The sequence below is a fragment of the Sceloporus occidentalis genome, unplaced genomic scaffold, assembly GCF_023333645.1.
Source record: "Sceloporus occidentalis isolate IW3139 unplaced genomic scaffold, rSceOcc1.0.p SCAF_8, whole genome shotgun sequence".
Classification (NCBI taxonomy): Eukaryota; Metazoa; Chordata; class Lepidosauria; order Squamata; family Phrynosomatidae; genus Sceloporus; species Sceloporus occidentalis.
The window spans coordinates 43,886,323-43,908,639 of record NW_028316988.1 but is presented as its reverse complement, the minus strand read 5'-3'; the positions used below and the strand labels follow the sequence as shown (position 1 = coordinate 43,908,639).

General features: G+C 43.4%; 1 protein-coding gene across 4 annotated transcripts in view; it reads left to right on the top strand.

Moving 5' to 3' along the window:
- The window catches only part of LOC149308793 (transmembrane protein 164-like), a 42,411-nt gene that overhangs the window by 4,653 nt on the left and 15,441 nt on the right, over positions 1–22,317 (top strand). For all 4 annotated transcript variants that reach the window (XM_089536472.1, XM_089536474.1, XM_089536476.1 and 1 more), the window contains exons 3-5: positions 7,849–7,898; positions 8,438–8,504; positions 22,073–22,151. In XM_089536472.1, the coding sequence (XP_089392598.1) occupies positions 7,849–7,898; positions 8,438–8,504; positions 22,073–22,151 (196 nt within the window). The remainder of the gene's footprint in view (positions 1–7,848; positions 7,899–8,437; positions 8,505–22,072; positions 22,152–22,317) is intronic.

Below are 22,317 nucleotides of genomic sequence, written 5' to 3'. Positions count from 1 at the left end.
CAGGATGTTAAACACAGTAGTTTGCTTTTAACCTTAAACTGAGGTTAGAATGGTGCCTTTAAACAAAAGTCCTCCTATTACCAAGATAGGGAAAAGCAAACACTAGCTCTCCCATTTGGAACTATGGAAATCAGGAGTTCTTGAGGTTGTAGTACTGCACCCACTTACCTGGAGTAGGCCATTTGAAGGACCATATCTCACCATAGGGATTGGAGTTTGTTGTGGCTCCAAGAGCTCTCTGACAGAGAAGGCTCAATGTCTCACAAAACTACAGTTCCCACAATTTCCTAGAAGTGAGCCAGGGCAGTTAAACCGGTCTCAAACTAGATCATTCCTGCAGTGTGCTTTGGACCATAGTTAACACAAGACTCTGGTGCTACAACAAATTGCCTATCCTGAGATGCCATAGCATTGAATTGTGGTGGTTAAGGTGGTGTCAAACTGGATTATTTCTGCAGTTTGGATGCAGCTTGCATTCCTTGTCCACTTCTCCTGGCTAGTTTTACAATGTAGATCTTAAAGCTGGGGCGAGGTTCCATTTCTTCCTTGGCAATGTTACTTGCTCTTGTTAAAATATTGACAGTCAGAAATCTTTGCCAGCTACCTGTAGATCTCCCTGGTTTCCCTTCTCCTTGATCCTAATGTATACACAGACGATGTTCCTGTTCATACGCTTGTATTCTCATGTCCATGTAATATTTATGGCTTCTCACAGGAGCTGGTAATAGTCCTAAGCTGGGGATCTGCCACATGATTTGATCGGGAGTTGAGTGGTTTGGTTACATAACCTGAATTGAAAAGGGATTTTAGTGGGAAAGGTTTCTGCAGGGCCTTTTTTGTGCAATTCTGTGAGGCATTTGCTGAAGATGGCAGAAGAAGGACAGCCAAAACAATTGTAGGGGCTTTACCTGGAGTTACTTTGTCCTAGAATGACCCTTGCAACCCATTATTGTAATCCTAACAACAAAGGAAGCATTTCCTCCAAATGTGATCCCAAGACTCAGGACAGACCCTAGTTTCTTTTGCCGTATTATTCAGGAATATAGCAGCCTTTCAAGCATTGCTACAAAGGGTATCACATTTGCCCGCCCTTATATTCCTGCCCTAATATTTTGGGGCACAGTCGCTCTCAGAAAGACAAACAAGGTGCATTCATTTTAAATATATACTTTTGAAATGTTTAGCTCGCCTTGCCTTGTGGACAAAGATATCCCAAAGCATTGTCCGTCTTGAAAACAAATAAACGCATTACATGTGGATAGACTCAGTCAAGGAAGACCTGAGCCTGAATTTGCAAGACCTGAACAGATCTGTTGATGCGGAGGCCTCTCATAAGTCACCGTACCTCGAGGTCTATTTTATGGTAGTTAATAACAAGAAGAATGTAAATGGGAATGAATAATGTAGGTCTGCCAATCAGTTGTGAAACCTGAATATTTAACCACTTAGTAGTTACTGACAATAGTGTCATGCTGAATCAGAAGGCTATTTTTCCTTTGAGGGCTTGGTTATGATAGATTTTTGTGGGTTTTTCCGGCCATGTGGCCATGTTCTAGAAGAGTTTATTCTTGATGTTTCGCTGGCAGGATTTCACTGAAGATGCCAGCCACAGATGCCAGTGAAACATTGTGAACAAACTCTTCTAGAACATGACCATATAGTCCGAAAACCCCACAAAAAGCGAAGGATGCTGGCCCCAAAAGCCTTTGACTTCACCTTAGCTTGGTTATTGTTCAAGACATTAACTCTGAGTACTTGCCCCAGATCTTGGGAGCCATGTAGAATTAGAATTTAGTCTGTCCAAATATTAGGTAGAAGGTTGACTCCCTTCTTGCTTCCCTGACTAACTGAAATGGTTCAAAGGCCATACAGTTTCTTACTGTATGGGGCATCCTTGAGAAGGTGATAGGTTCGCCTTTGTTGTTGTTGTTGTTGTTGTTGTTGTTGTGTGCCTTCAAGTTGTTTCCAGTGTATGGCAACCCTAAGATGAACCTATCGTGGGGTTTTCTTGGAAAGTGTCTTCAGAACGTTTGCCATCCTTTGAGGCTGAGAGTGTGTGACATGCCCAAGGTCACCGAGGGGGTTTCATGGCTAATTAACTAATCAATCTCTGTAAAGTGCCATGTAAATTTATGACACTATATAAAATAATAATAATAATAATAATAATAATAATGATGGATGAGCTTGGGAATTGAACCCTGGTCTCCAGAGTCATTGTCCAGTGCTCAAACTACTATGCCACACCAGCTCCATAAGTCAAAGATGACTTGAAAGGCATACAACAGGCTCATTCCCATTTAAATCAGTCTGTGATCCAAATTGATGGATCGATTCAGCAGCGGAGTGTGGTTCACGCTGCGTTTGCCCTGATCACATTTTCTTCTAAAATAACCCACTTCTTGTTCACATTGACCCATGGTTCGATTCCAAAGGGACCCCCTTCAGTGGACTATCATCTGATCATCTCATAAAAACACCTCGATTCTGATCCGCATCCCATCCACACTTGCGCTGAAATGATTTATCATGGGGGGAAATGAGTGTCAAAAAGAAGCGCGTTAAATGGGTCTAGCGCATGGCTCCCCTCTCCAAACTGCTTCAGTGATTTGGCTCAAGTGCGAACAAGGTTCATTCAAACCATTTCAAACTGGTTTGCAAACAGGTTTAAAACATAGTGGGAATGAGGCCAATAACAACCGTTGAGGAAGGGAGTGCAGTAGCCCTGTTTCGCTTTGGTGTCATTGCTATTTCTGCTTATGTGGAGGGTACTGGGTCTGTAGGAGAGCACTGTCACTACACATGGAGGCTCTCTCTGTGATTTGGAGGAAGAAAACCTGGAGGTCATGTAGAGGCTCTCCAGAGGCTGTCTGTTCTTGACCCATTAAGCTGAGTGTCTAATAAGGTGATGGAAGTAGAAGTGCATGGGATCAGATTACCGCGTTCCACTCCTTGCATGTTGATACAGCATGTTTTTTTGAAACGAGGGCTGAATAGGGCTATAGTTAGAACATAATGTTGCTCCAACCTACAAGCTGTGTTCCTCGGAAGACCATGAGAAGTCAGGCCAAGTCCTGGAAGGACCGGGAAGGGTGCCAGCGCTGGAACAAGTTCAAGAGAGAGAGACAGAAAGCCAGGAGAAAAAATAGACAGCAACAAGGTTAGATGTTGAGGAACAGAGGCTTGAGTTCTTGACAAGATAAAGAACTTATAGAAAGCGAAAGCGTTGTGGAATGTGCCACACAGGAACGTCCAGACCTAGATAAAATGGGTATTTGGATATCAATAATTAACAGTAGGACATCTTGGCTCTCCGCCTGTCTAGATTCATACTTTTCGTCTTCTGTCAACTTTTGTGGGGAGAGGGTTTCCATCACCTTCTCTTTGCAGTCTTTCTCATGATCTGCCTCCCTGCTTTCTTCATTCTTTCTCAGCCACTGGGCAATTCTAGCATAGCATTGAATCTTCAATACAATAACCTCTCAGTATAGCATCACATAGGATGGAGCCACGACACGTAAAGTGGTGTCAAACTGCATTATTTCCACAGTGTAGATGCCCTCTCAGTTATCCATTAGACTGGTAAATGTTTTCCTTCCAGCGCCTCTTGTTTTTCCTAGTAACTTCATGTCCTCCTTACATCAGGCTGTTTTCCGAAGTTACAGTTGTATTCAGCTGCACTTAAAAAGACGTGGTGTGACCTGTGTGTTTGTTGATCCTCATGTTACTTCATTAAATATAATTATTTCCTTTGCTTTTTGGTGACGCAGTTGAATTATTCCCTCCCCCCGATCGCCGCCATCTCTTTTAAAAATGGCCCTGAACTCGGCTTTATCGACCGAGTTTGTATCCATCCATTATTAATTTACTGTAAGCTGAATTACTTCCATTAGAGTGATTGTGTTTCTGGAACATCGGTTTGCTTTGAAAGTGTGGGGTAGGATTTATTTACCGAATACACCGTATAGAACGGTGGCTTTTAATCTTTTTGGGGGAGTTTGCAGACATCTTTGAGCATCTGGTAAAAATTTGCATAAGCAAACAAAATATTTCTGCCTCTGGTATCAAACTTGATGTTAAAGCAGTAATACCCAGGAACACATCCACTTTGTTAACTGTGGTAATGTTGTTGTGTGCCTTCAAGTTGTGTCTGATTTATGAGGATCCTACGGTGACACTATCATGTTAGCTTTCTTGGCAAGGATGGAGCCATGACAGTTAAAGCAGTGTCAAACTGCTTTATGTCTGAAATGCAGAGTCGGACTTTATGCCCTGCCAGGTTTTTATGTGATGCATTGGGTAAAGAAAGAGCATTGAGGGCCAGTGATGAATATTACTAGGAGTTGATCAAACAAAGGAGTTTATCCCACGAATATCCCGGAAAGATTGTGTAATTACGCAAAACGATTTCACACGATGTTGCACAAAACCCATCATTAAAGTGGTCCCAAAGAAGCATTAACACACATCTTTTTACCTTAGGATTTCAGCAACAATACATTTCCGATATCACTTTATTTGCGCCATTGTGTGTGATAATCACAGAAAACCAAGGCTTGTCCTTTGCTGAAGGCAGGCAGATCTCTTGAGTTGCAGCTAAGACCTTTGTCTTCTCAGAAATGCATTCCTCCTCCTTTATCCTCGGTGTACATGGCTAGCTGCAACTTGATACCTGCGCAGGCCTGGCAGTGATTTATTCAGTCTGCAGTCTGACTCTTTAACTACAAAGCTTAGTAAAACCACAACATCTGGCCTAAGTCTTGCACTTTCTTCCTCCCCCTTGCTTCATCTAGTATGATTGTGGTGTGTGTGTTTTAAATCCACCCTGTAAAAGCAAGCTCTAGAGCAGTGGTTCTCAACCTTTGGTCCTCCAGGTGTTTTGGACTTGGACTTCCAGAATCCCTACCCATTAGCTGTGCTGTTTTGGGCTTCTCGGAGTTGAAGTCCAAAACATCTGGAGGAGCAGAGGTTGAGAACACTGCTCTAGAGTATTCAAACCCTTGCACACTTTTGCACATTTTGATTCGTCCTAATAAAGGTGATGGCGAGCCAGCATGGCAGTGGTTTGAGTGTTAGATTATGCCTCTGGAGACCAGGGTTCGATTCCTAGCTTGGCCATGAAACCCACTCTGAGACCAGGGTTCAAATCTGGTTCAGCCATGTAAACGCATTGGGTGGTCTTGGGCAAGACTCTCAGCCTCAGGGGATGGCAATGGCAAATCCCTTCAGAAGAAATGTGTCATGAAAATCCCATTATAGGTTTGCCTTAAAGTCACCATAAGTCATGACCTGGAAATGGAAAACCTCCTCTGAAATCTTGCCAAGAAAACCCTATGATAGGGTCGCCTTAGGATCGCCATAAGTTGGCAACAAGGCACACAACAACAACAACAATAAATGTCATGCCTCGCTGAATTTTTCCCTCCTTGGAGCAGCCCAGCTTTTTAAATTTCACATACAAACACAGACACACATACTACACTCATTTCTACTAGAGAGCCCAGTTTCTTAGCTGAACCGTTGTATATTAGGAGGTTAAACAAGGTGACAGACACTATGGGAGCTTGCAGCTCTCTCTCTCTTTCTTCATTCCTGCTTGCCCATTAAAACCTAGATGAAGGAGACCTACTTAGTTCTGTACAATTGCTCAACAAATAATGATGATTGCAAAGCCACTATGGTTTGGCTTGCACAACTATGCTCCCCGGCTAGAGAAACAAGAGCACTGCGGTTGCTGTGTGCCTGACTCTCTAAGCGTCCAAGCCAGCAGATGCCACAGCAGGTTACTTTTGTCTCCTTGGCTGGCAGAAACAGGAGGTCCATTTCTAGTCCTCTGCGCTCTGTCTCTGAAACTGGCTGCAGAGAACCTAGTTGGCAAAACAGTTCCAAGGTTTTCATCCTGGCCTTGGCACGCAAACATACTTCCCATTCTGTCGCATGAAAAGGTATAAGGGAACACTAATAGCTCTCTGGGTAGGCAGACACAGCACAGGTTGAATCTCCCTTATGCAGAATTGCATGATATAAATGAAATAATAAATAGGAATAGTTCCAGGGAACACCATAGGAGAAGTTTGGAATCAAGGGGATGCCTTTAGGATCCAAGGATGGGATCTGATTTGGGAGGGAGGCAGTTTAATGAAACATAGGCTCCATACAGACAGGCCAAAATAAAGCTGCTTCGGGTCACTTTGGAAGTATGCTGCTTAAATGATGCATGCATCCTAAGAGTCCGGAAGCCACGCCAAAGCCATGCTCCAATCCTTAGGACTGGAGCGTGGCTTTGGTGTGGCTTCTGGACTCTTAGGACGCATGCATCATTTAAATAGCATACATCCTAAATGACCCGAAGCAGCTTTATTTTGGCATGTCTGTATGGGCCCATACCCAACTATAGATAGGATGCTATAGGACTGGCGACAGATAAACGGTGTCTCGGTCTTGAAAAAAAGAAGATTTGGGAAACTAGAGTTTGACTTTAATATTGGGGAGGACAACATGATGGTGGAATCAGTTTGTTCACTCATCTCGATAACAGCGCATGGATTTGTCAATAAGGAACCGCACCAGGCGAATCTTATCTATCTTCCTTGTTTCGATCAGGTTACTTGCTTTGCAGATGGGATTTATCTCTATTTCAGCCAAGCACTCGACACAGTTCTTCGTGGTAGTTTGTTTAGCAGAATGGCTAACATGTGTTCAAGGGGATGGTATCTTCAGATAGATTCAGAGCTTGTTGGAAAGCCATACTGAAAGAAAGCTCAGCAAGGGTTCTTCAGCAAATTGGGGGAAGATTTTGGATGAGGTGATGCACGCTTATGTCCTGGGTTTGATGCCTTTGAAAAATCTTTATCTATTACTTAGATGAAGGAGTGGAAGGATTCTTTCTCCAGTTAGCAGATGACAGAAAACAGAGAGGGATGGCCAACAACTCACAAGACTTATTTGAATAGAAAATTGGGTTGATAATGAAATCCAGGGGACAAATCCAAAACTCTACATTTAGGGAAAATGTTCTTTTAAAAAATTAAATGCACAGGTATAGAATAGAGGAATAACTGTTTCAACAGAAGCATGGATGAAAAGGATTGTGGGACTGTGGTGGGCCACAAGTTGAGCATGAGTCCACATCATGTTGTGGCTACAAAAAGGTGACCTCCTGTGACCAAAGTGGGGTATAAATAAAGGTGAGGAATAACTAACATAAATATATGCAGAGGGATCTTGTAGCATCTTGGAGACTGAGGCCTGTTACAGACTGCCAAAATAAAGCTGCTTCGGGCCTCATTGGAGGTATGCTATTTTAAATGATGCGTGGGTCCTAAGAGTCCGGAAGTCGCGCCAAAGCCACACTACATTCCTAAGTACTGGAGTACAGCTTTGGTGCAGCTTCCGGATTCTTCTGATGCATGCATCATTTAAACAGCATACCTCCAAAGAGACCCGAAGCAGCTTTATTTTGGCAGTCTGTAACAGGCCTAAGAGAAATGTTGGTAGCATGAGCCTTCGTAGACTTGAGCCTACTTCCTGAGATACTTCCTGTGATTCCGCAAAGGCCATTTTTGCAAGAAAGGAAGCTCCAGCTCATTGAACTAATCTCTTGTGGCAATAAACCTTTGGTACAAGCGTGCCTTGATGGTCATGGACTGTCAAAATGAGGATTCAGATACTCAGGGGAGAACATTTACGCTCTGGATGGAATTCCTGATAAGTGGCCTTTGGTCGCTTTGAAAAATCCGATGAAAGCTGTTGGAGATGTTCAGAGCAACAAGTCATCCACTTGTCTTATGAAAACAAGCATATATGCTTATAATACTGTAGTGACTATTCTTTTTTCTTCCATTTCAGATTTTCCTGCTAGCCTGCCCACCCTGCCATTTTGCAATGATTCTCTTCAGGTGATGCTCTTTGTGAATTATACAAATGGTTAAACTACTCTTTGCATTGCTTGTGTTCACCAAAATATGCATTGGAGAGCACTGGTGGGTAACATGGGGGTGTATTCAAGTCCCAAGGGTAGATAGGAAGGAGAACAGCCCAGTTTTTCTCAGATTCGAAGGTAGTGTGTAGATGTATAGGAGGGATAGAAAGTAATATCTTGTTGTTGTATGCCTTCAAGTCATTTCCGACTTACGGAGATCCTAAGGGGAACAAGGGGTTTCCTTGTCAAGTTTCTTCAAAGGGGGTTTGGCATTGCCATCCTCTGAGGCTGAGAGAGTGTGACTTGCCCACTCAGTGGGTTTTCATGGCTGAGCAAGGGTTCAAATCCTAGTCTCCAGAGTCGTCGCCCAACACTCAAAAGCTCTATATGCCATGCTGGCTCTGGGAAAATAATACTCAACCGGCAATGTTAAACTAGCTCTTCATCAGACCCAACCTGGTAAAATTCCGGATCTTTCTGCATTGTAGAGGTGACCTTGTTCTTTTTTCTTTTTAGGTTGCAGATGCATATGCTCAACGGGGCACTTCTGGCATTGCTGTTTCCTGTGGTTAATACGCGACTGGTAAGTAAATCAAGCCTGTATGTATGTCTGACCCCCCCACCGCTGTGTGTGTCTGTGTGTTTGGTTTGCTGTTGCTTTCATTTCCTTCTGTAAGTTTACTTTCCTTTGGAAGATAACAACTTTGCAGTGGACCTGAGGCAATGCCAGCGTGGAGGTGGCCATGCAATATACTGTAGTCGCATTGCTGCTGATTCAGCAACAGTCATGGTTGCAGAGCTGTGATCTTTGACCACACTTCCAGTGTTACAGTTGAGTGGTATTTACGCTAATCTCAACTTTTCAAGTGCAGATGTTTAAGCATGCAACTGTTAAACTCCAATTAAATGACAATTACGAATGTTTGCATTGCATTTCAGCACCTGAAGTGAGGTAACCCAACACTGTTTTCAGTAGAATCTATACTTGGCTGCAAAAAGTAAAGCTGCAAGAATTAGAGGTGTATAGGTTGATCTGGTACATTTACACAATTAGAGATGCTAAGGTGTGTTGCATATTGATGTTAAGACCATACACCAGATTAAGCCAGAGTTGTGTGACTGGTACAGGGACATTTTCTTATCATGCAAAACAACCTTCCAGATGTGTGCCTTCAAGTCATTTCCAACTTATGGCAACCCTAAGGTGAACCTATCATAGGGTTTTCTTGGCAAGATTTGATCAGAGGAGTTTTTCCCCATAGCCTTCCCTTGAGGCTGAGAGAGTGTGACTTGCCTAAAGTCACCCAGTGGGTTTCATGGCCAAACAGGGAATTGAACCCTGGTCTCCAAGCTGAAAGCTATTTAGACTGTCCCAAAATGAAGAAGAACCTACCAGATGCATTCAGAAGTCCACTTCCAGTGTTGAAATTTGGGATTTGGGGAAGTGAAACAGTGTCTTGGGGGATGCAATTTATTTAAAAGGTGAATTGCTGCTCCTGGAAACTTCCCGGAGTTCAATAGATCCTCAACCCATTTTTTGGCCAGAGAAAGGGGGAATTCATAAAGTCTGGAGAAATCAAGGGCCTTGGGGACAACATTTTGCCCTCTCTTGTTTTAAACTGACCATTGGTTAAAAATGAACAAGGCTTATTGACTGGAAGTGTTGAGATCCTTACAGTAATAAAAGCACTGCGGGAAAACTGATGGAAGGAAAACAGTCTCCTGCACTTCGATTCCCACTTTTTCAATACCCAGATCTTAATATAAGTCAGAAGTGACCTGGAGGCACACAACGGCCACTGTGCATATATTTCACCTGCCCTTAAGAAAAACCCATGCCCTGTATTGGTTGGTTTGCTGGCTATTGATTTGAAAACAATTTGTTTACTGTAAACAAACAGTTTTGCTGACTTGGATGCTTCCGATGTTCTTATCCGTACACAAGCACAGAGCCTCTTAACAAGATGTGCTCCTAAAAATCCATGGCTGGGTAGATTAAGGCCAGATTAATGATTACCTCCATTAGCAAGATTATCACGGCTTTAGCTGAGGGGGACTGCACTGAGACACCTATCATTGCAAAGCCACTTAACTGATGGCTCTTTTTGCAAGGATGTCTGTCTACAAGGCGTCACGCAGTTGGGAAATATTTGGTCCAAGGATGAACAACTGTGCAGGGGATGGGGCTCATTTTTTCCTCCTAGTTCTTGCTGGACAGTGCCAGCGCATGCCCATGAAGACTTGGCGTCACTTCTGGCTGCCGTTTCGACTGAATTTTCTTCTTCTTTTCTATGTTTTTAGGGGCTTTGAAGGGTTAGGGGAAACAAACTGTTACAGTTGGGTCATATTTTGGCCTGAAAATTGGGTGGCATCTGGGACCTTGTTTGGGGCTTCAGAGGCCATGCTTAGAGGTTCCAAGGGTCACCTGTGTCCCTTGAGCTGCACCTTTTCCACACTTGATCAAGTCCAAGACCTTGTCAGTTTGTGAATCTGACCTTTGGCAGGCCCTGAGGACAGCAAAAGAAGTCCTGGGGGGACATTCAGCCCATAGACCACACTTTCCCCACTCCTGCTGTGTTCAAGCATGAAGAGAAACATAAGAAGCTGACATGTGGGGTGAAAAACATGGGTAAAGTAAAGCAGCTTCCAGACACTTTGAAGGCAGGAGATTTAGACGATGCACAAAGCGAAAGCTGTTGGGAAATAAATGAAACCACACTCTGGGGCTAAAAACCAGAGCAAAAAGAAGCTGGGATACTCCGACTCCAGGCAGAAAATGCACATTTTTGCACCAGCATATAAACAGCCCAACACTATCGTGGGACTGCAGCAAAGGAAAAACACAATAGCCAATTACAACATACATAAACCAGGCAGTCCAACAGGAGGGCATGGGGTGAAGGCGGCATGAGTAGAGGGGTACCTTGATTGTGCTTTGCCCCTGGGCACACCGATGCGCTGTAGAAGTGGTGCATCGCACAAGCGTCTGGCTGATCATACAGGCGAGTGTCTAATGGAATGGCATCTGGGCAGGGAAGTCATTGGTGTGTTTGGGCAATGGTGCACATGCATGGTGGGCAGGTGGTAAAAAATAATAATCGCACAGCGTGGTGTGATGCCACGCCATATAGACAGCCCATAGGTGTTCTGGCCACCTTCAGCGTGGGCAGTGCGGACAGTAGAGTTTTGATCTACTTTCAGATAATGCAGGATGGAGTCACTTTTTCCTGTCTGTCTGATCTGGCCCATATTTGGTCACTACACTCCGTCAGGCTACTGGTCCATATATCCAAGTATTGTCAATCCTTGACTGTAACCAAAAGTTTTCTAGGATTTCAGTTGAGATCCTTTCCTGGCCTACTAGGACATCCCTGGTGGTCTCCCATCCAAGTACAAGGCAGCCCTGATCCTGCTTCATTTGGATAGGGAGAATCAGGTGGTTGCCTGTTGATTCTTCTCTTTTGGCAAGAATGAGGCTATTTTCCTAGCTGAGTCATTCTGTGTGGGTGAAAGTCTATCCAGAACATCCCTGCTAAAGCCTTGGTGTCATTTCTATAGGATGCCCCTGGGGATGATGATGATGATGATGATGATGATGATGATGATGGAGGCAGGCACCACTCCAAAGTATTTGCTCATCTGCTACCAGAAGCATTCGTTGAAGGAACACTGAATGCAAATAATATGTTTTGGTTTATTTATTTTTTTGTCCGCTGTAAGCCTTTGGCATTCTGAGCTATAAATAAGCCTCTGAATTTATGCAGAGGAATAAAGACAAGCTACTTTCATGGTACATGGAATCTGCTGGTATTAAATTTTGCCCCTTAAAACATTGCATGAATAAGAGGTTTTAGACAGAAGTCACTGTAAGACGTGCATAGTTTTCACCTTGTAAAATTTCCGCTGTGTGATCAGCAGAACAATGATCAAATAAAGTAAGAGTTTGCTCCGTGGCATACTTTAAAAAAGAGCCAATCCATTTATTTTCTGTTTGATTATTTTAATTAGGCTGGAAGGTAAATGGCTACCTATCATGGAAACAAGCGTATTAGATAGCGTCTGTGTTAATTACAAAAGTCAGTTCAATAACTTTTAACACAATCGGCTTCGGTTCTGCTTCTGCGACTTCCAGGAATCATTTTTCTATCTTTGGTTTAAAAAGTGTAAGATGATGCTGAACCACCAAACAGTAGGTAATAGGAAACCTTGGTGGTGTTCAAACAAAACACTCTCAGTGCTGAGTTTCACCATTTGCTCTTGTTCACCGACATCTAGGAGGCAATGGTAGGCCAGCATTGTTTGTGAACTCTGGGTTGTCTCTCTGGCTTATTGAAAGAGGGATGAGTCAGAGTCCAGCCCAGGTTTAGACAATAAAGAAACCTCCTCTATAGTAACAGCAAGCATGTGCATTGTACCAACATGTTGCCTCACCCTTCGGAAGAATCCTATACAATTCCGTCTTGTCATTGTGTTGCAATGCAGTCTTAATAATTCAAAGTTGTGCGTAGCAGCTCTGCAAACAACAGGAATGTAGGCTCAGACTTCTCTGCCCAAACAGGCCTTTGGTAATAAAGAGATCTACGTGCATTTAACATTTATTGTGTCCCTTTCACATTATATGTCGCTATGATTTCTTGAGGCCTGACAACCCCCTTCCAGTCTGGTGGAAACATCATTCACCCACGTGCCAATCGCGGAAAGAACGGATCCCCCTTTCCCCATGCAGCTGATAAAATAGGCTTGGGGCAGGGAGTTACTATCATGGCAACAGTGTCAAGAAATAATATGCCTAGGAATGGGTAGGTCATCTATGAATGAACTAGAAAAAGTACTGAAGAGCAAACACATACAACTGAACACTAAAGTCAGAATTGTTCAGGCCACTGTATTCTCAGTTGCAAGATAAGGATGTGAGAGCTGGACAGTGAAGGAAGAAGACAGAAACAAAATCAATTCATTTGAAATGTGATGCTGGAGAAGAGTACTTAGGATTCCATGGAAAGACAAGAAGACCAGCAAATGGGTTCTTGACCAGATCAGACCAGGGCTCTCCTTGGAAGCAAAGATGATCAAGTTGAGACTATCGTCCTTTGGCTACATCATGAGAAGGCAAGGATCACTAGAAAAAACAATAATGCTAGGAAAGGTAGAAGGTAGAAGGAGGAGAGGAAGACCACAGACAAGATGGATAGAGCTGATCATGGGAGTTGTGGGCAAGGGCCTGCAGGACCTGGACAAGGCAATGGAAGATGGGGATTTTTTGGATATCTCATCCACGGAGAAGCCATGAGTCGAGGTCGATTCAAGGGCAATTAACAACATCAAGGTGATCATAAATACTGAGCAGTTAAAGATGAGTAAATCTTACTAAGCAGCTTTGAGACTAACTGAAAGAAAGAATGGATGTACTCATGCAAGTTCCCCAGAAAAGTAGTTTGGAGAAGGAGCTATAATTGTGGCCACAGTAGTGTCACAGTCATGAATACGTATCAGCTATGAATACAAAACACATACTCAGATTTAGAAATCAAATAAATGGCTGTGTTAATTGGGAGAATCAGTATGCAAAGGGATCTTGTAGCATCTTTGAGACTAACTGAAAGAACCTGGTAGCATGAGCTTTTGTAGATTTGAATCTGCTTCCTTAGATACATGGAGTGGAGAAGTCCAAGAACAGACTTATACAGGACGATTGTGTCTGAGAACAGCAATAGAAATTCCAGATTTGTGGAAATGGCGATGAGGTGATACATTTAGTTTTAACTATGGCCATTGGTGGAGAAAGGCAGGAGGAAGGATGTTGGCTAAAGCCAAGGTGTAAATCCTGTTGATGTACATTGTTTTTATAATTTTGTGAGTCTTTCTGTTTGGTTTTGGATTGGTAAAGTCCCAATAATCCTGAGGGTCCTTGGAGAGATTTCCTTTTCACGGATCAATTTTGTGGAATGAAAGCAGTTGCAAATGCATACCGTTGCCTCTGTTGCACAAGATAAAGTTTCATGGCGCAGGAATAACCTCTGTGTGCTTTGAACCGAGCAATTTGTGAACCTAAAAGCTCCTGTTGGCTGTCTGTGTGAGTCTTCCTTGTTGTTTTCTCATTTTTTCCCCGGTGTTCTGAAAACGTTGCTACAGATAAAACAAAAATAGAACAGAACCTGGAGGCTGGAGGCATGCTGTCTCTCCTAATCTTGCTAGAGCTATGCGGCTTTCATGCGCCTAGAAGATGCTGTTCTGCCAGGATCGAGATGTGTTTAAACAGGCAACAAGTATTTCTTTGGGATCACTCTGCACAGCGAAGCTGCCTGGCAGTTAAAATATCTGAAACATACTGGGAACAAACCTATTTTCTTGGCTGCTTTTTCCTGTTGGAAGAGATCGGTCTGTGCGGTGTATTTGTTTTTTGGAAGTCAAGGGCAAACCACCGCTGAGTATTTGTTACTTAAGGAAGCTCTGTGAAATTTATGTTGACAGGTAACTCAAACACATCTACTGGTAATTCTATTGTTTGATTGTTGTTAGGTGCCTTCAAGTCAATTCTGACTTATGGAGACACAAAGGCAAACCTATCATGGGGCTTTCTTGGCCGAATTTGTCCAGAGTGGGTTTGCCTTTGCGTTCCTCTAAGGCTGAGAGAACGTGGCGTTCCCAAAGTCACCCATTGGGTTTCCATGGCTGAGCAGGGATTCGAACCTTGGTCTCCCAGTTTCCCCATCCAACACTCAAACCACTACGTTGTACTTCGTACCTGCAAATCATCACCAGGGACTTCATTACAAATACAGTTCCTATTTATTGTCTTAGGAGGTTATTTATCACCCAGTGAGTGATCTTGCCAGGAAGATGTTGCAAGACGGTTTCCTGTAAATGGCAGGGAGAGCGTTCCATAGAAAACCTGAGTGCAGGGCTGGGCTCAGTTGCATAGAAAACGACAACCGCATCTTTAATTGTCGGAGTCATTCCTACTTGACCTTGCTTGTCCCTTTTGGCCCTACTCAGAGTATGGCAGACTACTTAGGATAGTCACCACATATGGGGCTCAGGAAGTCCTCTTCAAAAGCCATTTCCGCTGTCAATGTGACTCAGTGGCCATTCTGCATTTAGCGGAAGAAGAGACCCAGTGTGACATAGCAGTTTGAGCATTGGACTACGACTCTGGAGACCAGGTTTCAATTCCCAGCATGGCCATGGAACCCACTGGGTTACTCTGGGCAAGAAGTCACACTCTCTCAGGCTCAGGGGAAGGCAATGGCAAACCTCCTCTGAACAAATCTTGCTTAAAAATCCCATATGTTGGTTACCATCAATGGGAAATGACTTTGAAGGAACACAGCAACGAGGTAGAAAACCTGGTTAAATATAAAATGGGGGGTCTAGGATATTATGGTGGAAGGAACCAAGCTTTTTCTCAAAGCCACAGGTGAACTCTTCAGACAGTGGCAATATTAATAAGAGCCATGAAGCATCAAGCAGCAGTTGCTAGAATAGTACATTCTGTCAGTTGCAAAAATGGGAAAATGCCGCAAGGAATTTTGGTAAAGCTGCCTCTTTTCTGTTTTGAAATGTAGCAGCAGCATCCACACCAGAGACCTAACCCAGTTTGGCACCGCTTTAACTGCCCTGGCTCAAGGCTATGGAATTCTGGGAGTTGGAGTTTGTCATGGGCCCATGAATGTGGAAAAACTGAAAATAAAAAAAACACTGGCCTGATACAGATGGGCAAAAAGTGCTGTCCTGGGGCCGATTTAAGGGCTGGGTGTCCATATGCACCCAGGCCTAATAGTGGCGCCCGTGCGCCATCTTGCTGTGACCCTGCCCACATGGGGCACGTGACTGATGCGTGGCCATCCGTGCCCCCAAACAGTGCTCGCCGGAAGCAGTGGCGTCAGGGCGCATGAGTGGCATTATGGCGCTCCTAAAAAGAAGCCGCTCTAGGCTTCGGTGCCATGCGGTGCAGTTGGCACTGCGCCGATGAGGGGTGTCTCCCCACTGTTCTTTTTACCTGAGAGAACACCTCTCTAGGAATCTCCAAGTCCTCCAGTCAACATTTGCCAGAAGTTGGTCATAGAACCATGCTGGAGGACCTACAAATGCCTAGAGAAGTGTTCTCCCTAGGAACCTTTAGGTTCTCTGGCACAACTCTATGGTCAGCTTCCGGCAGAGTTGCGCTGGAGGACCTAAAGATTCCTAGAGAGAACATATTAATCAAATCTGCAAATAATCAAAACCTCAAAAGTCAATGTCGCAAATGTGGAGGGCTGACTGCAAATTCTAGAATGGGTGTTGGCTTTTTACGTTGCAATTATTTTGTTCAGAAAGGATGTCAGTGGTGTGACATACTACCAGGAAATGTGCTTTCCGGCTAGCCAACTTTGGGAACAAGCCATTTTCATTCTCTTGCAGCTTAGTTTTGTCCTAACATGTTGCGGCAATACCGTTGTTGATAGACGTGCTCTTTCCGTGGCAGGAGTTGTGTAACCAGTGACATTTTGGCAACAGAACCCGTTTGGCAACGATGTGTAGATTTTTTGTTTTGGTCCCGTATCTGAAACTCCGTTTGAAAATTGTGCATTTGCTCCTGCATGCAATATATTTCCCCCTTAACAGTTGCCCAAAGCAGGGAAACAAAAATATAGAAGTCTGTAAGCTAGTATTTAACATTTGCTGCATGAAGAGTGTGCAACTATTTTTGCAAATACCCAAAAGAGAAGAGTATAAAGTGCAGTATGAAGAAAGAAGAAGGTTTTGCTAATTTTTTAGCTTCTGTTCGTCATTCTGTCAAATATAGGGATTTAAGGGTATGCTTCTGGTATCCAGAACCAACATGCTAGAATTGATGTCTGTTTTTTCAAACATGTCAGATAAATAGGTTGTGTTTGTGTATGAATTTAGAGACTTCTTTTTCTGAAACGGGGAGGAAAACATGGGAAAATTGCCCATTGCATTCTCAAAGACACTCTAAAAGTGGTGTCAAAATGCTTTAACTCTGCAGTGCGGATGCACTATATGTCAAGTTGCATCTCATCAATGACTCTCTATAGTCCACTGATCCGGTAACTAAATACTTTCTATGTTCAGGTACTAATCAGCAATGCCTCCTTCGTTCTGTGCAGTTGTCTACATATTAATTTTGTTATATACTCTCTTTTCTTGGCATCACACTTTATAAGTTGTTATTCATTTGGCCTGAAATCAGATCTCCATCCGTTTAGTAACAGCTGAAAAAATTCTGCCTTTCCTCCCAGCAAATCAATATTTTCCAGTTTAACAAAAGTTGCACCAGTCACCTTTGGATGACTGGTATAAATTCCATTGTGGTTTCCAATCCCGACAATGGCAAAGGGGAAAAATAACAATGCTCGAGGCAGCTCAGTCCTCAAATATTCAAACCCGAGGGGAAATTCATACAGTTATAGTCAGGAGCTCGTAACACGTTTAACGGCTTGGGAAGGGCTCATAATACATGTGGCTCCAGCCAATAATTCCTCTGACAGCAGCTTCCACGTGACGTGTTTCTATTCATTGAAGTTCCGGCTGCTCATTATCAAGGGCTTTCTATCACTCACCATTCATGCGCTTCCTGGTTATGGCTCATGACTAGAAAATGCTCGGAAGTCAGCAGATGATAACTCAGATTTCCAGCACATCGACCATACTGCGTTAAGCCTTTTATAAATGTACTGTAACACATTGCACATTGTGTGGGGTTCATTGGATACTCATTGATTATGCAGCCCGTATACCACTATATATACAGACACACACACGCATACACACATACTATATATATCACACTATCTAACCAAACGTCACACTGAAGGACCTAGAGATTCCTTGAGAGAATGCTTCACTAGGCATTGGTAGCTCCTCCACCGCATTTCTATGGTCAGTGTCTGGCAGATGTTGACCATAGAGTTGCACTGGAGGACCTAGAGGTTCCTAGAGAGAACACTCCGCTAGGCATTTGGAGCATCTCCGGTGCAATTCTATGGTCAATGACTGGCAGAGTAACTAGAGATTCCTAGAGAGAACCCCAGCGAATGTGGAGGGACAAGCGTGTGTGTGTGTGTGTACACACACACACACACACACACACACACACACACACACATGCGCATGCACACACCAATGTGTTTTAATGGTTTGAGTGTTGGGCTAGGATATTAGGAGACCAGGGTTCAAATCTCCACTTGGCCATGGATCCGCACTGGGTGCGCACTCTTTTCCTACCGCCCGCCTTCCACTTTACCAAGCACTGTTGCCTCTTACATTGCTGTTTCTAACTAGAGTTGAGACTCAAACTCTTAAGCCTGAACTCTCACTAGAGTATTTACTATTTAAATCACACAATTGTATTATTTAATTCACACTGGCTTAGTACAAAGGAGCAACTTCAAAAGCCTCAGTTAGGTTTCTCCAATGCTTTTGATAGCAGAGACTACCCTTAATGTTATTTAGATTTAAACGGTTGAAGGTACTGAAATATCTTAACATAATTGTGCCTAAAGAGCTGCGCAACTAAATATATGTGTTTCCCCAAATAAGCTAATTAAAATGTTGAATTTAAATTGTTCTAATATCCTATGCATTCCAATCTGCTGCCAATAGAGATGCAAACCATGGATTTAATTCATGTGGGCAATAGTGAATGTAAACCATTTTGTTCCCTTTCTGCAAAGAAGTCCTTGAAAACCGTGCTGTTTTTGAAGACTATTTGCAATTTGAGATTTATTCTGCATTAAAAAAAAACTGAACATGTATTCAAAATATAAAACCTAGAATCATAGTGCAATGTGAGGAGGCATTGGGGAATTTTGTGACCGAACACTGACCAAGGCATGGGTCGAAAGATGCCCATTTTTGTTGCAGAATGTAAAATGATCAATGAAGTTACAACCTTGGTAGATAATAGAGAAGTCTGTTAGATCAGCAGCATTCTGTGGGCGTGAGCTTACATGAATTATATTACATATTATGGCTGTGTATTATAATATTAAACAGTTAGTATGGCTAGGAGAAAATACAGGGATTGAGTGAGAGGTGAGGAATGTTTAGTGGAGAGTGAATTTGCAAATGGACAATGATTAGTGGAAAGAAAAAACAGGATTTGGAAAGATGTAGTGAGAGTAAGGATAGAGTAAGATGCAGTCGGCCCGCCTTATCCATTGATTTTTTAATCCATGGATTCAAGCATCCATAGCTTGAAAATATTCCCATTAGCAAACCTTGATTTTCCATTTTATATAAGGGACACCATTTTGCTATGCCACTGTATTTAATGGGACGTGGGCATCCATGGATTTTGTTATCCATTCCTTCCTTAACTGCAGATCCCAGGATTTCTCAGGATCAAGCTAATGGTGTGTGTGTGTGCACGCACAGGTGTATATGCACACATATATGCAACAGCAAGGCCTACATTCAGTTACTAGTCCCAGCTAAAGTAGGCTTATTGATTCAGTGGGATTTACATAAGTATTGATTAACCATTCACCATGTTGTTTCAGCAGGGACCAACACTAGCAATTAGATTTAGACTCAAGTGTTTATGTGCTGGACAATCAAGAGGAAATAACATCCTAAATTGTATTTAATACCGTTATATTTTATAGCCACATGCTTATTTTGAATACAAAAGTCTGGATAGTCCATGCCATTGTAGGTCTGATTTCTGTATATGGCTATGAAAGATGGAAAGTGATGGGGGGAATTGCTTCAGTATACTCTGAATTGCGAAAACCATGAATATTTAGATGGTGGATATAAAGAGACCTAGGCCTTACCACCGTGGAGTGTGCAAAATAGAAAGGAAATGCCGGGACACAAAGCTTTCTTGCAATGGAAGCGTTGTGAAATATTGACTGAGACAGCTAGGGTAACTTAAGGTGGCGCAAGCGTTGTGTGAATGTGTGTGCATCCGGGGTGGAGGCTCCTAACCTTAATTCACATCTGCTAATATTTTGGCCTCTAGTAGGAACTCTATAGGCATGAAGTTCTTCCCCGGCTGGGGTTCAGGTTGGCCAACGTCAGACGTTCCATCAACAGCTTCAGTCCATGACAAAAGTAATCTCAGAGGCATCTTCATTTTCTGGAGCTCCCGTGCTTTCGCATACCTGTGAGGGTTACTCCTAGTAGTTTAATTAGGTTAAAGGCAGGCAAGTACTAATCCTCCTCCCTAGTCTTGACTTTGTCACCCTTTCCAGACCGCATGGCTATTTTAGAGCCAATGTGTGCTGAGTAGTACTTTAAGATGGTAGCAAGGGTGTCACCATGATTTGCTTTGTGTTTGGTCAGTAATGGCAAGTTGTTGTTGTTGTTGTTAACTGCCCTCAAGTTGCTCTTGACTCACAGTGACCCTGTGGATGAGACATCTCCGAAATTCCCAGTCCTCCACTGCTCCACTGAAGCCCTGCAGGCTCAGGCCCATGGCCTCCCTGATCGAGAAGTTTATCGCATGGGGCATAAACCGTTCCCCAGCGCGTTCTAACGGGGACGAGCGTGGGCGCGCATGGAGCGCGATGGGCACCGGTTGGGGCCCAAAACGCGACTTTATCGCACGGAGGAACGCCGCCGCCGCGCGTTCCCATTGCGTCCCAATTCTGTTCCAGAGGGCGCCATTTCTGGGGACTGTTTCCAAGCGTCCCCAGAAATGGCGCCCTCTGGAACAGAATTGGGACGCAATGGGAACGTGCGGCGGCGTTCCTCCGTGCGATAAAGTCACGTTTTGGGCCCCAACCGGTGCCCATCGCGCTCCATGCGCGCCCACGCTCGTCCCCGTTAGAACGCGCTGGGGAACAGTTTATGCCCCATGCGATAAACTTCCGAGTCTAACCATTTGGCATGTGGTCTTGCATCTCTTTCTATATCCCTTGGCCTCTCCCAACATCATTGTCTTTTCTAATGAGTTGTACCTTCTCATGATACAGGCAAAGTATGTCAGTCTAAATTTTGTCGTCCTTTCTTCCAAGGGTAGTTCAGGCTTGATCTGTTCCAATACCCATTTGTGTGTCTTCTTGGTATCCTCCCCACTCTCCTCCAGCATCAAAGTTCAAATGAGTTGATTTCAATTTTATCAGCTTTCTTCACTGTCCGGCTCTCACATCCGTACGTGGCGATGGGGAATACAGTGGCTTGAACCATCCATATTTTAGTGTTCATGATCGAAAATACATTATGTGAAACAGTGGCTAAACCTGAGGCTGGGTTTGGCTTACAACTGTACCCTGAGAAGCTGTGATTGTATAGGTATGGTTGTCTCGCGTAGTGAAGATCACAATTACTATATACTGTTGTGTTCATAGTTGTGGTGTGGGCACTTCATTCCCTGGTGGCCAACATGCAGTCTGGTGCCAGGACCATGCCCAAACTCCTATCAACTTGGAGGAGCTCAGGGTCACTTTCTCACCATGAGTGGTATAAGTTTAGGATGCTGTGCTCCATGCAGAAATACAGTTGGCCCTCCACATTTGCGACTTTGACTTTTGCGGAATTGATTATTTACAGTTTCGATTAATATGTTCTCTCTAAGAATCTCTAGGTCTGCTGGAAGTTGACCATAGAATTATGGTGGAGAACCTAGAAGTTCTTGGCGAAAACACTTCTCTAGGCATTTATAGGTCCTCCAGCATGATTCTATGATCAACTTTTGGCAGATGTTGAACATAGAGTTGCACTGGAGGACCTGGAGATTCCTAGAGAGGTATTCTCTTAGGTTATAAAGAACAGTGCTTTTTTATTTGTGGGTTTTCTACATTCGAGGGGTTCCTTCACCCCTAACCCCAGAGAATGTGGAGGGGGCACTGTATAGGCAAGGAAAATATTTCAGTCCTCATCACTCCTTGTCCCTATATTGGCGACTATATGTATTACTTGCCTAGCTTTTGAAACCTGGTCTCAGAAGTCATAGCCCAGTGCTCAAATCCACGCTGGCTATCTAATCCAGCCAAGATACTCATTCCTAAATCCTATGAAATTAGTGGGATTTAAAAATGCTAACCCATACCATTTTTTAACTCCTCTCTCCTCTTTTAGGCTACATGGTGTTGCTCCTGCCGTGACAACGTTTTGTGTTCCTCTCCCAAGTGTTCTCAAAAGCGAACAATATACATAGTTTGTACCAACTACTTACAGTTTTTCTTCCCTTTCTTTCTACAGCTACCTTTCGAACTAGAGGTGTACTATATCCAGCACATCATGCTGTATATTGTTCCCATCTATTTGCTGCGGAAAGGAGGTATGTGCTATACGATACTATTTGCATTTGATATTTCAGGTCTTGACCTAAGAAGTGTTAAACGTATGTCTAAAATATAAACCATCAATGCCGAAACATGCCTTCAAGTTGCCTGGATTTCACAGAGCTCAATTTCAAGTTGCCTGCTTAGCTTCCAAGATCAGAC